The 17,626-nt window shown below is 38.5% G+C and overlaps 1 protein-coding gene across 1 annotated transcript in view; it reads left to right on the top strand.

Moving 5' to 3' along the window:
* Window positions 1–4,592: 4,592 nt before the first annotated feature.
* KCNU1 (potassium calcium-activated channel subfamily U member 1) overlaps window positions 4,593–17,626 on the top strand; it is a 141,643-nt gene continuing 128,609 nt past the window's right edge. The window contains exons 1-2 of the mRNA XM_066237500.1: window positions 4,593–4,787; window positions 15,591–15,713. Coding sequence (XP_066093597.1) covers window positions 4,593–4,787; window positions 15,591–15,713 — 318 coding nt within the window. The remainder of the gene's footprint in view (window positions 4,788–15,590; window positions 15,714–17,626) is intronic.

Genomic DNA, 17,626 nt, shown 5'->3' on the forward strand with positions numbered 1-17,626 from the left:
AGATACATTAAATCAGTAAGAAGATCTTCACCCCAGAAACACCTTTCTGTGATGTGCTTTCTCTGTGATGTGAGTATTCTGTAGAGAGAAAACCATCTTTATCCTTGACTTTAGACTTGGTTCTGTCACTGACTAAACCAGTATGTCCTCACCAGTGTGTCTGACTGCTGGAGTGGATGGTTTTGGGGGGGTAAAGAATAAACGTCAGCTAGAGGTAGAAGAAGGTAGGGTTATACTATTAGTGGGACAGATGGATATAGGCCCTTAAAAGATAATGTTACAATAGGATTTATTACTTTCAGAAGCATTAAACACCTACACACACACACACACACACACACACACACACGAGTGCTGCTGTATATACTTACAAAATGAAGCTTTTCCCTTTTCCAAGTATGGCACATTCTTTAAGAAAGTAAAATTTTAAAATAAAACATGTTCCATTTCATTATAAAGTATAATTTTCCATAATATTTGAGTGCCCAGAAGTAGATTATGAAGACATGCACAAAGTGAAGCTAGTTTTCTAATCAAATCATTGACATGTTATAAAAAAAAAAATCATCTAGGCCTGACCTGTGGTGGCGCAGTGGATAAAGCATCGACCTGGAACACTGAGGTCGCAGGTTCAAAACCCTGGGCTTGCCTAGTCAAGGCACATGTGGGAGTTGATGCTTGCTGCTCCTCCCCCGTTCTCTCTCTCTCTCTCTCTCTCTCTGTCTCTCTTCTCTAAAATGAAAAAAATAAAAATAATTTTTAAAAAAAGAACTGCTAAAAAAAAATCACCTGAAAAAAGAAATCTTCAATAGGACAGTGTTGTTTGTTTCTTAGCTCTAGTTTTAAAAGGGTAGCAGTGAAAGGCTCCGACAGCCATCCAGAAGTACCAGCCAGAAATGCAGGGCAGCTGTGACATGTCCTCATTTTCGTCTCGCACGGACGTGCAGATCTTACATCCTGGCATTTGCTCGCGCCTGTCCACTTGTCCCACCCACCAGCACACTCACTGGACTGTCCTCTCACGCTGGACCAGTGTCTTCTCTGGTTGGAAGCCAGGGAGACCCTTTTACAGCTGGCATTCGATCATTTAATTCTCTTCTTTAAAATCCTGCAAATGTTTCCTCTTATGATAAAGTGCTTGTATGTATTTTTTTAATGAGGCCTTGCATGATCTGGTTCCCTCATATATAGCCAGCCTTCTCCTGGATCATTGCTTTCCACTGCCCACCCTCTTTGGAGTGCCATCCCTTTTCCACCTTGGCCTACGGTAGTCCTTGGGTCCAATAATACGTGTCCCAGCTCCCCCAGACCACCAGACATCCTGGCCTGGGTAGCTTCTCCTGCTTCAGACCTCAGCGTCAAACATGACAGAGCCTCTGGACTCCTCCTCTACATCTGGTTCCTCCTTCATGTTTCTCCTCCCAAAATTTCCCCAGTTTCTAATTGCAAACGCCTTCCTCAGTTGATGGTATCACCTGTCAAGGAATGAACTACATTTGTTTTAACCACTGTGCTTCCAGTGGCTGGGTCAACACACACAACACACACACACATGCACACCATGTGTGTACCATACATATACACACATTTGAAAATAATTCTGCTTATAGTAGGTAGCCAGTAGAGTAGATGTTATTTTTTATTTCTTTAAATTCTCAAGTGCAAGAAGATTGCCTTCTTAGTTATTGTGAAGGATAAGGTTGCTTCATAATTGTCTACCTCCCATGTTCTGAACACCGAATTACTACAAGTTATAATGGCAGCTTTTCCTTGGTGACAAGCATCTGAAAATGTTATCAAATTCATATCTGTCAGTGAAGATAAAAACACTTTGAATAGCATTTTATCCAAATCAGATACCCTGTCCACTACACACACACACACACACACACACACACACTCACACACACACCACCACCACAGACCACAAACACACTACAAACTGGGACTTCCTTTCTGAGAACAGTTTGTAGTAAGAGATGAGAAAAACAGGGTAGAGAAGTGTGGATAACTTGGGTTAAGTTCCATCCTAAGAAATAATTTTTAAAATTAAAATATTTCTCAATTAGAGTTGACATACAATATGATATTAATTTCAGGAGTACTACATAGTGATTAGACATTTATATACCTTACAAGGTGATTACCCTGATAAGTGTAGTAACCTATTGGACTGCATATATAGTTATTATTATAATGTTACCTAATATTTCAAAGGCTCTATAATCTATTTAATCATCAACTATTAAGTTTCCATGATTTTCCAGGCATGTGACAGGTATATCACCAGACACAAGGTAGTGCCCGATAAAGAATGCAAAAGATAAGATCCCTAAGCATATTGAGCAGCGGTTCTCAACCTGTGGGTCGCGACCCCGGCGGGGGTCAAACGACCAAAATGCCGGGGTCACAACCCACAGGTTGAGAACCGCTGATATAGAGCTTGTGATGGAAGATGGAAAGTGAACCAGGCAACAAGAAAATAATGTAATTACAATTATAAGTGCTGTGACATGCGTTGAAGGAAAGGGTCAAATGCCATACCAGAGAATACTGGGACATGTGACAGGGCCCTCCTTTCTGTAGGATGGTCAGAAAGGCATAATGGGACATTTAAATGGAGACCTAAACACAGCAGCTTTGAGAAACGTGAGTGTCGTAGGCAACAGGAAAAGTGTCCTGTAAAGGCCTGGAGAAAGAAAAGGCTTTGCATGTTCTTGTAGCTAAGAGGAGGCAGTGTGGCTGTAGCTGAGTGTAGATAAAGAAGTGTGGGGTGCAAGTGATCAACAATCCCAGTTTGCCTGGAACCAAGGGATTTCCCAGAACATTGGACTTCTGGTAATGAATCTGGGAAGTGCAGGGGAAACTGGATGGCTGGAACACCTCTGGGTCAAGACAAATTTGAAGAGACTGGTTTTGAAACCACCCACACATTTTTGACCCATCCACAGAAGATAATTATATAACAGTAACAGAATTTAGAGGGTCAATCTCTTTAAATTGAATTAAATATTATTTGTTCTTAGGAATTAATTTCTGGGAAAAGGGAGAAGATGCCTATACAACATCTTCGAAAGAATTGGCAATATTTAATAGTAAGGATAAGGAAAATTAGAAAACTCCTTTGATGATGATAATTCAATCATTACGTAGAGTAATCAGACTAAGTAAATGAGATGAATATTCTTTGACTTGGAAACAGTAATTTTTATTTTCTAAATAGCTTTAGGTATGTGTGTGTGTGTGTGTAATTTTAACAAATAATTCCTTTCTTTCTCCCCCCCTTCCTTCAATCCCTCTTTCCTTCCTTCCTTCTTCCCTTCCTCCTCCTTTTTTTAATAATCAATGCCATTCAAAAGGAACTGAAATAGCTCTTCTTATATTGAGCTTTATGTTTTTCAAGATATAATCATACTAACTTACTGGATCCCTACAATAATTCTATCAAGTAGGTTATCTTCAACACAAAGTAAGACTATAAAAAGGAAAGGGACTTGTTGGTCATCACATAGTAACTTACTACAAGAATTGGGGCTGGAACCTCAGGCTTCCAACTCCTAGACCAGAGTCCTTTACAACACTGCCCCACGCTAGCCTAGCTAGCTTCATGTCAGGATTCCATAGGAACTATAAGTAAGCTTTAAAAAAAAAGAGATATAATGGTGGCAGCAGTTCTAGAAAATGTGTTTATTTCTGAGAAATAGTCTGCTACGCAGTGCGGAGTCACAGCAGACTGCAAAGAACAACGAAATTTCTCCTGGGCCTCATCACCTCATGTCAGGTCATCTCCACAATAACTCCAGGTGAGGGGGGAAAGTAGACCCTCCTCCAGACTCTGACATTTTGCTTGCCACTTGTGTACACTCAAAAGCATGACATTTCTTACACCTTTGAAAACATCAGAGAAAATAAAAGACATTGCTTTCATTCTGAACTTTACCTCTGTTAGACCAAAGGGTTTGCTGACAGGGCAGGGATAGAAACAAGAAAGGGGAAGAGCCCATAAAGAAGAAATAAAAGGAACAGAATTCTGGGTTCACATAACAATTGACTGATGTTCACATTTGTAAAATTGCCTTCTACGATACCTGTGCTTTATAGCATGTCTTTCTTCTTGAGAGAATAAACTAAAACTTGAAGTTCCTCTCTCATCTGTCCTTCCAAGATTACTGAGAATGTGGCATGCACTCAGATGAAGAACCAATTCACTGACTCACTGATAGCTGGATGTCATTTCAGACAAAAAGAATTATTCTGAAATTGTTTGACTGCACACACCAAATAGATAGCCCATTGACCATAACCATAAAGGATGTATTATAGTTTCCTCAAGGTCACAGAGAACGTAAGTAACAGAATCAGATCTAGAGTTCTCATCATCTGAAGACCCATGTTGTGGACCCCAGCTTTCTCTCTCTGTTCATTCATTTGCATCCTTTGAGTCAGCATCTTGTTGGTTAGCCAACCCACATTCTTAGAACCACTCATTGTATCGCACCCAGTGCGAAGACTCCATAATATAATGAATTCTAATTCCTGGAATCATTGCAATGTGATCATGACATCATAGAATTCTGATATTCAGTTTCCTGATGTCGCAAAACAAGCAACAAAATGGAGATGGGGAAGAATTGGGACGACCGTCCTGCACAACTGAGATCCAAATGGCGTTTATTCTTTCCTCCTTAGTGACCTTCTTAAGTGGACTCCTCATCTTACTCATTTTCAGGATAATTTGGAAGGCCATTAAAAAATGGCAAAATATCAAGAAAACAGGAAGTCTTTTGGTCAGTTTCCTTATTTGGGATCCCACTATATGAAGATCACAGACAGGTTTGACATGTGTTGGTGTTTAGAAAATGATTAAGGCTTCCCTGAGTTTTCACAGACTAATGGAATCAGCTTTGCTCTGGTGTCTTAGAAAGGGTTGATACTCTTCAGGCAGAGGTACAGGGCCAGGGCTTCTCTCCTATCACTTGGAGAAGAAAACATCTTGTATGGCTGACGATGAATTTTAGCTCTGGGGACAGAGATCACTTTTCTGAAAAAAATACAAACATTATGTTTATGCTTCTATTTTGAATTTTAAAATGACAGCTGTGGGCCTGGTCAGTTGGTTTAGCGGTAGAGTGTCGGCCCAGAGTGTAGAAGTCCCAGGTTTGATTCTCGGTCAGGGCACACAGGAGAAGCACCCATCTGCTTCTCCACCCTTCCCCCTCTCCTTCCTCTCAATCTCTCTCTTCCCCTCCCGCAGTCATGGCTCCATTGGAGCGAAATTGGCCCAGGCACTGAGGACAGCTCCATGGCCTCCACCTCAGGTGCTAGAATAGCTCTGGCCACAATGGAGCAATGAGCAATGCCCAGATGGGCAGAGTATCGCCCCTTCGTGGGCATGCCGGGTGGATCCTGGTTGGGTGCATGTGGGAGTCTGACTGCCTCCCTGCTTCTAAGTTCGGAAAAAATACAAAAAAAAACCCCGAAAAAGTTATGTTAGGTCCTATGAGGGCAGCAAAAGGAACAGCTAAGTCATCCTTGCTTTCATAAATCCATGCACTCACATGTGTACTCTTTATTTTGTATAACATGTTAACACAACACACTGAATTGCCCATACCTACACATGGACACCCATGCATACATGCACATGACATCCAGTCTCAAATGCAGAGACCTTTACATGTGGAGATAGTTTTACAAAAGTGGGTACTATTGAATAACACCTGGCAAATGATGGTAATGAGAATAAAGGTATATTACCCAGTTCAGATGTTGCTTAAGAGCTTGAAATAAAATTCTCAAATGCTATATAATGGCTATTCTATTACCAGTGGTCCAAGGCAAAGAGCTGTATCATGCCTTATGTTGCTTATTTCCAATATTTGTTTCCCAAACTTTGTTTGTTTCTCCCATTATAGGAATTTCCATAAAAGAGCACATTTCATCAGTGCAATATAATTAACACTGAAAGGCTGCTTAAAACACTTCTCTTAATGCTAAACATTGGCACAAAATAGAAGAATTTATAATAACTTGGTAACTTAAGATCATTGGCAATCTCAAAATATGGAATTCAGGTTTCCGCATTTGAGAAGTACCCAGTGTTGAAGTTTATAGCTTTTTGTTATTAAATAACTTCACTCTATTACTAATTATTTCTAGATTAAAAAACTTTAAGTGGCGACATAAAAATTAGGTACTGACTTAACAATACTGACAGAGTGTACAGATGGGTATAATGCATCTTCCTTTTATTTTATTTTCAATGCACAATTCAACTGACAGAATGAGTTAATCTTAGACTTCTGGTCTAGGAAATATTTTACACCATTATATTCATTTCTGTGTAGTTACAACAATGTGAGATTATATGTGTCCATAAATGTTTGCTGTGTTATTTAACTTGGGTGCAATTCCTGTCTCTTCTTAATCCAGATATACCTTTTCATTTCAAATAAGACACAAATGTTACTAAATGTTAACAAATGAGATCCAAGCTACCAGAATACTATTGTTCTGCTCTTGAATCTTGAGGAATTTGATAAAAGTTGTGTGACTTCTCAATAATTTGTTAATGTAAATTGACAATGATGTGTTTTATTTTCTTTAAGCTTTTGAGAAAGTTGGCCTAAGATAAAAAGTATCAAAGATGGAAACTGTCAAAAGTTGTTTTAAAAATTATTTGGAGAGTCATAATTTTTCTTTTTATTTTTTATTTTTTTATGTTTGACTTCTTTTTTTTTTTTTTAATAAATTTTTATTAATGGTAATGGGATGACATTAATAAATCAGGGTACATATATTCAAAGAAAACATGTCTAGGTTATTTTGTCATCAAATTATGTTGCAAACCCCTCGCCCAAAGTCAGATTGTCCTCCATCACCCTCTATCTAGTTCTCTGTGCCCCTCCCCCTCCCCTAACTCTCTCCCTCCCATGTCCTCCCCCCCCCCCCGGTAACCACCACACTCTTGTCCATGTCTCTTAGTCTCATTTTTATGTTCCACCAATGTATGGAATCATATAGTTCTTGTTTTTTTCTGATTTGCTTATTTCACTCCTTATAATGTTATCAAGATCCCACCATTTTGCTGTAAATGATCTGATGTCATCATTTCTTATGGCTGAGTAGTATTCCATAGTGTATATGTGCCACATCTTCTTTATCCAGTCTTCTATTGAAGGGCTTTTTGGTTGTTTCCATGTCTTGGCCACTGTGAACAGTGCTGCAATGAACATGGGGCTACATGTGTCTTCACGTATCAATGTTTCTGAGGTTTTGGGGTATATACCCAGTAGAGGGATTGCTGGGTCATAAGGTAGTTCTATCTGCAGTTTTTTGAGGAACCACCATACTTTCCTCCATAATGGTTGTACTACTTTACAGTCCCACCAACAGTGAATGAGGGTTCCTTTTTCTCCACAGCCTCTCCAACATTTGCTATTACCCGTCTTGTTGATAATAGCTAATCTAACAGGAGTGAGGTGGTATCTCATTGTAGTTTTGATTTGCATTTCTCTAATAACTAATGAAACTGAGCATCTTTTCATATATCTGTTGGCCATTTGTATCTCTTCCTGGGAGAAGTGTCTGTTCATGTCCTCTTCCCATTTTTTTATTGGATTGTTTGTTTGTTTGTTGTTGAGTTTTATGAGTTCTTTGTAAATTTTGGATATTAGGCCCTTATCTGAGCTGTCGTTTGAAAATATCAGTTCCCATATAGTTGGCTGTCTGTTTATTTTGATATCAGTTTCTCTTGCTGAGCAAAAACTTTTAATTCTGATGTAGTCCCATTCATTTATCTTTGCCTTCACTTCTCTTGCCATTGGAGTCAAGTTCATAAAATGTTCTTTAAAACCCAGGTCCATGATTTTAGTACCTATGTCTTCTTCTATGTACTTTATTGTTTCAGGTCTTATATTTAGGTCTTTGATCCATTTTGAATTAATTTTAGTACACGGGGACAGGCTGTAGTCGAGTTTCATTCTTTTGCATGTGGCTTTCCAGTTTTCCCAACACCATTTGTTGAAGAGGCTTTCTTTTCTCCATTGTGTGTTGTTGGCCCCTTTATCAAAGATTATTTGACCATATATATGTGGTTTTATTTCTGGGCTTTCTATTCTGTTCCATTGGTCTGAGTGTCTATTTTTTTGCCAATACCATGCTGTTTTGATTATCGTGGCCCTATAATATAGTTTAAAGTCAGGTATTGTAATGCCCCCAGCTTCATTCTTTTTCCTTAGGATTGTTTTGGCTATTCGGGGTTTTTTATAGTTCCATATAAATCTGATGATTTTTTGTTCCATTTCTTTAAAAAATCTCATAGGGATTTTGATGGCAATTGCATTAAATTTGTATATTGCTTTGGGTAATATGGCCATTTTGATTATATTTATTCTTCCTATCCAAGAACAAGGAATATTTTTCCATCTCATTGTATCTTTTTCGATTTCCCTTAACAATGCTTTGTAATTTTCATTATATAGGTCCTTTACATTCTTTGTTATGTTTATTCCTAGGTATTTTATTTTTTTTGTTGCAATCGTGAAGGGGATTATTTTTTTGAGTTCGTTTTCTAATATTTCATTGTTGGCATATAGAAAGGCTATGGACTTTTGTATGTTCATTTTGTATCCTGCGACCTTACTGTATTGGTTTATTGTTTCTAATAATCTTTTTGTGGAGTCCTTCGGGTTTTCGATGTATAGGATCATATCATCAGCAAAAAGTGATAGCTTTACTTCTTCTTTTCCGATATGGATGCCTTTTATTTCTTTGTCTTGTCTGATTGCTCTGGCCAGAACTTCTAGCACCATGTTGAATAAGAGTGGAGAGAGTGGGCAACCCTGTCTTGTTCCTGATTTAAGGTAGAAAGTCCTCAGTTTTATGCCGTTTAATAGGATGTTGGCTGATGGTTTATCATATATGGCCTTTATCATGTTGAGATATTTTCCTTCTATACCCATTTTGTTGAGAGTCTTAAACATAAAATTGTGTTGTATTTTATCAAAAGCCTTTTCTGCATCTATTGATAAGATCATGTGGTTTTTGTTCTTTGTTTTGTTGATATGGTGTATTACGTTAACCGTTTTGCGTATGTTGAACCATCCTTGAGATTCTGGGATGAATCCCACTTGATCATGATGTATTATTTTTTTAATATGTTGTTGTATTCGGTTTGCCAGTATTTTGTTTAGTATTTTAGCATCTGTATTCATTAGAGATATTGGACTGTAGTTTTCTTTCTTTGTGCCATCCTTGCCAGGTTTTGGTATGAGGGTTATGTTGGCCTCATAAAATGTGTTTGGAAGTATTGCTTCTTCTTCAATTTTTTGGAAGACTTTGAGTAGAATAGGAACCAAGTCTTCTTTGAATGTTTGATAGAATTCACTAGTATAACCGTCTGGGCCTGGACTTTTATTTTTGGGGAGATTTTTAATAGTTTTTTCTATTTCCTCCCTGCTGATTGGTCTGTTTAGGCTTTCTGCTTCTTCATGACTCAGTCTAGGAAGGTTGTATTGTTCTAGGAATTTATCCATTTCTTCTAGATTGTTGTATTTGGTGGCATATAATTTTTCATAGTATTCTACAATAATTCTTTGTATATCTATGATGTCTGTGGTGATCTCTCCTCTTTCATTTTGGATTTTATTTATTTGAGTCCTGTGTCTTTTTTCCTTGGTGAGTCTTGCCAAGGGTTTGTCAATTTTGTTGATCTTTTCAAAGAACCAGCTCCTTGTTTTATTGATTTTTTCTATAGTTTTTCTGTTCTCTATTTCATTTATTTCTGCTCTGATTTTTATTATCTCCTTTCTTCGGCTGGTTTTGGGTTGTCTTTGTTCTTCTTTTTCTAGTTCCTTAAGGTGTGAAGTTAAGTGGTTTACTTCGGCTCTCCCTTGTTTGTTCATATAGGCCTGAAGTGATATGAACTTTCCTCTTATTACTGCTTTTGCTGCACCCCAGAGATTCTGATATGTCGTATTTTCATTTTCATTTGTCTGTATATATCTTTTGATCTCTGCGCTTATTTCTTCTTTGACCCATTCATTTTTTAGAAGTATGTTGTTTAGTTTCCACATTTTTGTGGGTTTTTCCCCCTCTTTTTTGCAGTTGAATTCTAGTTTCAAGGCTTTATGATCAGAAAATATGCTTGGTACAATTTCAATTTTTCTAAATTTGCTGATATTGTCTTTGTGGCCCAACATATGGTCAATTCTTGAGAATGTTCCATGTACACTAGAGAAAAATGTATACTCTGTCGCTTTGGGATGAAGTGTCTTGTAGATGTCTATCATATCCAGGTGTTCTAGTATTTCGTTTAAGGCCACTATATCTTTATTGATTCTCTGTTGGATGACCGATCTAGAGCCGTCAGCGGTGTATTGAGGTCTCCAAGTATGATTGTATTTTTGTTAGTTTTTGTTTTAAGGTCAATAAGTAGCTGTCTTATATATTTTGGTGCTCCTTGGTTTGGTGCATATATATTAAGGATTGTTATGTCTTCTTGATTCCACTTCCCCTTAATCATTATGAAATGACCATTTTTGTCTCTGAGTACTTTTTCTGTCTTGTAGTCAGCATTATTAGATATGAGTATTGCTACGCCTGCTTTTTTTTGGGTGTTGTTTGCTTGGAGTATTGTTTTCCAGCCTTTCACTTTGAATTTGTTTTTATCCTTGTTGTTTAGATGTGTTTCTTGTAGGCAGCATATAGTTGGATTTTCTTTTTTAATCCATTCTGCTACTCTGTGTCTTTTTATTGGTAAGTTTAATCCATTTACATTTAGTGTAATTATTGACACTTGTGGGTTCCCTACTGCCATTTTATAAATTGCTTTCTGTTAGTTTTGTATCTAGTTTGATTCTTCTCTTTTGTTTTTCTATCATTTGTTTTTGTTTGTTTGTGTTCCATACTTCTTTCCTCTGTTGCTACCTTTTTTAAGTCAAGTGTTTTTGTGGTGGTTTTTTTAAGGGTGGTTACCATTAAGTAATGAAAAGGGTACCTACCATATTCATTGTAGTACCCTATCTTATAAGTATTTCTGCACTTCATCATCCTTTGCTACTGTTAATCTCCATCCTCTCCCCCCTTTTTTTCCTTTGTTGTCACAGTTTAAGTTTGGTTTTATTGTGTTCTTGGTGGAGCTGTTACTTGTGGTGTTGTTTTCTTTTGTTCTTTGAATCTGGTTGGAAAACCCCCTTTCGTATTTCCTGGAGTGGGGGCTTTCTGTTGATAAATTCTCTCATCTTTTCTGTATTTGTGAATGTTTTTATATCTCCTTCATACTTGAAGGATAGCTTTGATGGGTATAGTATTCTTGGCTGAAAGTTCCTCTCTTTCAGGGCTTTAAATATTGGGGTCCACTCTCTTCTAGCTTGTAGAGTTTCTGCTGAGAAATCTGATGATAATCTAATAGGCCTTCCTTTATATGTTGTACTCTTCTTTTCCCTGGCTGCCTTGAGAATTTTTTCTTTGTCATTGGTTTGTGTCATCTTTATTATGATGTGCCTTGGAGTGGGTTTGTTGGGGTTAAGAAAACTTGGTGTTCTGTTGCTTCTTGAATTTGAGGCTTTAGTTCCTTCCACAGGCTTGGGAAGTTCTCGTCTATTATTTGTTTGAGTATATTCTCCATTTCATTTTCTTTCTCTTCTCCCTCTGATATACCTATTATTCTTATGTTATTCTTTCTGATGGAGTCAGACAATTCCTGTAGGGCTTTCTCATTTTTTATTATTTTTGAGTCTCTTTCTTCTTCTCTCTGTTGTGCCTCAAGTTGTTTGTCTTCTATTTCACTAATCCTATCTTCAATCTGGGCTGTTCTGTTAGCTAAGCTTGTTACCTCGTTTTTCAGCTCGTGAATTGAGTTTTTCATTTCTGTTTGATTTGTTTTTATAGTTTCAATTTCCTTGGTAATATATTCTTTGTGTTCATTGAGTTGTTTTCTGATCTCCCTATATTGCCTTTCTGTATTTTCTTGTATATCTCTGAGTATTTTTAAGATTTCTATTTTAAATTCTCTGTCATTTAGCTCCAAGGCTTCCAATATGTTAAGTCTTTTCTCCATAGATTTTTCCACATCTATTTGTGTTACCTCTCTTTCTTTTGTATCCATAATATTCGATTTCCTCTTTCTTATCGGCATCTGAGGGTGGTCTTATTGATAGCACTAATTAGAATTAATAAAGAGTTAAAAGAAAAAAAAAGGGTAAAACACCCCACAAAAAAAAACAGTAATAATTTATTATTTCCCCCTTTTTTTCTCTCTTCTCTTTCCCTCCTCTCCCCTCCTCAGGGAAATATCGTGCCTATAATGGAGGGCCTGATTTGGGGTGAAGAGTTCAAGGGGCAAAAAAAAGGGAGTAGGGACCTACTAAATGCAAAAAAAAAAAAAAAAGGAAGAAAATCTTAGACAAGCATAAGATGATTTGCTTGTAAGTGATGGTCAACTAAGAGATATAATGAGAGGGATAAGAGAGAATCAGAAAAAAGGACCAAAAAAGAATAATAAAGGAGAAAAAATAAAAATAATAAGTAAAAATCTGTTGTATTAAGTGGAGCGAAGACTAAATACAATGGAGACCTTGGGTTGGGAGGAACCAAAATGCCACAAAAATAAACAAACAAGAGAAAAGAAATAAAAACAAAAGCAAAAAAGAGAAATAAAGCCAAAAAAAAGCCTTGAGTCCCAAATTAACTAATTTGTTCATGATTGAGGATTATATGGGAGGAAAGTAAAATGAGAAAAGAAAAAACGAATAGAAAGGAAAAAATAAGAAAAAGAGAAAAACGAAGGAAGAAATAAAATAGGAGGAGAAAAAAACAAAATAAAGCAAGACAAAAAAAAAAAAAAAAAAAGAGGAGAGAGTGAGAGTTAAGTGTTTTGGAGTATAACCTTAAAGGAGGGTGAGGATAAAGAAGAAAAATAAAATGCAACACTCATGGGTAGTGTGGTTCAAGAAAGGGGAAGCATAAGATGGGCAGAGAATAGAAGGACCGAGGTGGAGGAAATAAAGGCAAAAAGATAGAAGAAACAAACAACAACAACAACAACAACAAAAAAAATTAGTGGATCAAATTGTAAAGTCTGTGGGTTTTTCTTGATTTTGAGAGGTTAACTTCTTCCTTTTTCTTTTCTCTCCCTCTTCCTAGTCGGTGACTCTGTACCCCAGGCTCTGCCCCTGTGTCACTCTTAGGTAGGGATTTGCAGTTGATGGGATTCTATGGCAATGTCATATAATTGGCTTTAGTCTTGCTGGAAGTAAAGGCTTGTTGGCGTTTGCAGGGTCCAATGATGAGAGAGTTTGCTTTCCTGGATTCTCTCTCCTAGTCCCCCCTTTCTGAATTAGCAGCCTGGTGATCCAGCTATAAGGCTGCAACTGCTTCTGCCTGGGGAGTAAGAGGCTCAAAGAGCTGGGAAATCCCCACTCTATCCCCACTCAGTGCAAGGCTTTGGGAAAGGCTCTTAGAGTCAGGGCCTCCAGTGTAATCAGGCGGGGGTGGGAGTCAATTGTTGTCAAGGTGGCTGTTCAGCGCCTATCATTTAGTTGGACCTCTCAACCCAGGCTTTCCACACTTTGTAGCCTGTTTTTGCAGGGAAGAAGAGGCACTAGTCTCTGCTTACGACTAGTGTAGTATAGACCTTATTATCTGCCAAGTCCTTCTTGTTAGCGTTTATCCCTGAATATGGAGGCTCTATCAATCAGAAGTTGCCCCCGCCCCTTTAGTGAGAGGCACTAAAAAATATCACGCCTCTTGTCTTGGATCGCTGAACTGAGAGAGATCTTATCAATTAGAACCGAGGGTGCGCAGATTTTATGGGTTAAGCTAATTTCAGTGATTGGGTCGCAGCTGTGTTTCCGAAGGTATTTTAGGCTGCCTGCGCACGCCCCTCCCCCAACGCTTGATTGTTAGCTTGAATGGCTGGGTGAGGTGCCCCGCCCACGGAGAGAATCTCCCAAGCCTCTCCCGCTCACCCCGCCGCTGGTGGCTGGACCGCACCAGGCGCAGGATAATGGAGCCCCCTGGGTGTGCGGGCCAGTAGGGCGCCCTGGGCGCGTGGAATGCCCAAGGCACGCGTGCGAATGGGGCGCTCCGGGCACCGGTGGCCGGCGACCCCCACTCGCAGTGTGCGGGCCGCTGGGAACATCAGCGGTGCTCAACCGGACCGGGTGCGCGCGCGGCGGCTCGCGGTGTCGGCTCGCGTGGGTCGCTCATGGCGGCTCGCGGTTCCCAAGTATATGGGCTGACTCACCGCAGGCGCACTCCCTCGCGGCTTGAATGAGCGTCGCTGCTGCGGTAGCTTCCTCCACACCCTCGTCTCTCAGATTCAAGTGACAACAGTCCTTTTGCTCTCAGTCTGTGTGGAACTCTGGAATGCTCCAAGGATAAATTTTTCTGTTTCTAGTTGATAAATTTGTTGTGATTTAGGGGAGAGCTGTCGGACGCGCTTCTCACGGCGCCATTTCCGTGACGTCACTCCAATTTTTCTTTTTAAATGTGCATTTTTAGAAGATTCACTACATTAGTAAGAATAATTTTATTATATCTTTGGACCATTTTATTTTTCCACAGAAGGCACCTCCAATTTTATAATGAAATTCAAATGAGTGTTCTACATTAATGTCATATTGAATATGTTTTATTAAATAAATTCTCAAACATCATAGGAATGCACATGATGAATCATAGGTTTTAGAGGGCAAATCCTTGATCAAGATATGAACTCTATTCAATAGTCATTTGTTGAGACTTCTCTTCCTACCACCCAGAAAATATGTATAGAAAATTAAGTCATTTCAAAACCTTGGCCCCACATAAAATGAACTTATTCTAAGAGTCAGAGGGTCCCGTCAGCATAGTGTGATCAGTCCTGATTTGCTTGTGTCTTTCTCAGTCATAGTTCAAGACCATCAACAGACACAGAGGCTAGTTAGACTCTAGCTTTTCCTGATGGCTTGCTTATGGGCAAGTCATTTAATTTCTCTATACCTTGGTTTCCTTATCACTATAAAATGAATTTAATCATACTTGGCCTACATCATTGGATTACTATAAAAGCCAAATATAATAAGTAAAGGCATTTTGAAAATGTAAAGAAGGATTATAATTTCAGCAGAATATGTTACTAGATGAGGACTAAAAGCAACATAAGATTCCTAAAGCTTTCTTTCTTTTTCTCTCAAAACAGCAGATATTTAAGTAATCACCTAAAAAAAATCAATTTGTAATCTTTTTTCTTTGTCCATGTATCTTGATGGAAAAGGATAATACACTTGTTCCCAGAGCAAAAGAAGCATGGTACTCCCAGCCCTGATCATTACAATAATGTCAGTTTGAAGGGTCTGAAACCAAGAGTGTGTGAGACAAGTATGATGAAGACTACAGAATACAGCGTTAAAATCTGGGCACACCACCAGTAAAATACAAAGTCAGTAAAATGCATTTCATGAAATACTGAATAAATGACTTCAAGGTTCCCTGGGTTGGACTAGGTGGGGTAATTTCTGGCAGATACCATAGCAGGAGAATGTATATATTAACAGAGTACTTTCTTTGAGGTCCAACTCACACTCAATTCCTTTTTATGCTTATAGAAACTAATCTTGCCAAAGAAGGTCAGTAGTAAACATCTTAAACAAGCTCTCCACGTCCACGGAGTATTTCATGATCAAATAGAAATGTTACTTTCAGCACAGACTTTTGTGGGTCAAGTGTTGGTAAGTACGTTTTCATTGTTACCTTGCTAACTTTGGTCATGAGCATGGTTATAGTCAATATATATCAATATAATTTTTTTATTGGAGTTGTTGCATGTATTAGTAATTTGTTCCTTTTAATTGATAAGTTGTATTCCATGATATGGATATATTACAGTTTACTCAGAAGTGAAGGGTATCTGTGTCGTTCCCTCTTTGGGGAGAGTACAAATAAAACTACTATGAACATCCATGTACAGGTTGTAAGGTTGGTGGATAATGGGGAATGGTCACGTGGGGAACCCAGACCCGTGAACTTTGGCTAGGACCGCCCACAACCAAGTGCGCCAAAAGAAACTTTGCAGGAACCCTTTGGAAAAAAGCTACCATCTGCCAGACAGTGAGATTTCACCATGTCATATTAGCTCAACTTCCTTAGAGGGGCCCTTTAAATATCTCCCATGTGGTTTAATCCTTGTAATTTCCTTGGCCTCCATCTTAGCTCGGGGCCAGGGAACCTTGCCTGGCGGGATGTGTGCTCTGTATTCAATAAAGCCTTTACTATTTCACACTTCATGGCTCTGGGCCCTTCCTTCCTTTTTTTTTTTTTTTTATTAAATTTAATGCAGTGACATTGATAAATCAGGGTACATATGTTGAGAGAAAATATCTCTAGATTATTTTGACATTTGATTGTGCTGTATACCCCTCCCCCAAAGATAAATTGTCTTCTGTCACCTTCTATCTGGTTTTCTTTGTGCCCCTCCCCTCCCCTAACCCCTCTCTCCTTCTTCACCCCATCCCCCCGCCCCCAACCCCCCTCCCCTGTTGCCATCACATTCTTGTTCATGTCTCTGAGTCTCATTTTTATGTCCCTTCTATGTATGGATTCATCTTATTTTTTTTTCTGATTTACTTATTTCACTCCATATAATGTTGTCAAGGTCCATCCATGTTATTGTAAATGATCCGATGTCATCATTTCTTATGGCTGAGTAGTATTCCATAATATATATGTACCAAAGCTTTTTAATCCACTCGTCCTCTGACGGACACTTGGACTATTTCCAGATCTTCGCTATTGTGAACAATGCTGCCACAAACATGCGGGTACATTTCTCCTTTTCGAGCCGTTCTATGGTGTCCTTGGGGTATATTCCTAAAAGTGGGTCAAAAGGCAGTTCGATTTTCAGTTTTTTGAGGAATCTCCATACTGTTTTCCACAGTGGCTGCACCAGTCTGCATTCCCACCAGCAGTGGAGGAGGGTTCCCTTTTCTCCACATCCTCGCCAGCACTTGTTCTGTGCTGTTTTGTTGATAAGCGCCATTCTGACTGGTGTGAGGTGATATCTCATTGTGGTTTTAATTTGCATTTCTCTAATGATTAGTGATGTTGAGCATTTTTTCATATGCCTATTGGCCATCTGTATGTCCTCTTTGGAGAAGTGTCTATTCATCTCTTTTGCCCATTTTTGGATTGGGTTGTTTGTCTTCCTGGTGTTGAGTTTTACAAGTTCTTTATAAATTTTGGTTATTAACCCCTTATCAGACGCAATGTCAAATATGTTCTCCCATTGTGTAGTTTGTCTTTTTATTCTGTTCTTGTTGTCTTTAGCTGTGCAAAATCTTTTTAGTTTGATAAAGTCCCATTTGTTTATCCTGTCTTTTATTTCACTTCCCCGTGGAGATAAATCAGCAAATATATTGCTCCGAGAGATGTCCGAGAGCTTACTGCCTATGTTTTCTTCTAAGATGCTTATCGTTTCACGGCCTACATTCAAGTCTTTTATCCATTTTGAGTTTATTTTTGTGAGTGGTGTAAGCTGGTGATCTAGTTTTATTTTTTTGCAGGTAGCTGTCCAATTTTCCCAACACCATTTGTTAAAGAGGCTGTCTTTACTCCATTGTATTTCCTTACCTCCTTTGTCAAATAT

Source organism: Saccopteryx bilineata, chromosome 6 (assembly GCF_036850765.1).
Source record: "Saccopteryx bilineata isolate mSacBil1 chromosome 6, mSacBil1_pri_phased_curated, whole genome shotgun sequence".
NCBI lineage: Eukaryota > Metazoa > Chordata > Mammalia > Chiroptera > Emballonuridae > Saccopteryx > Saccopteryx bilineata.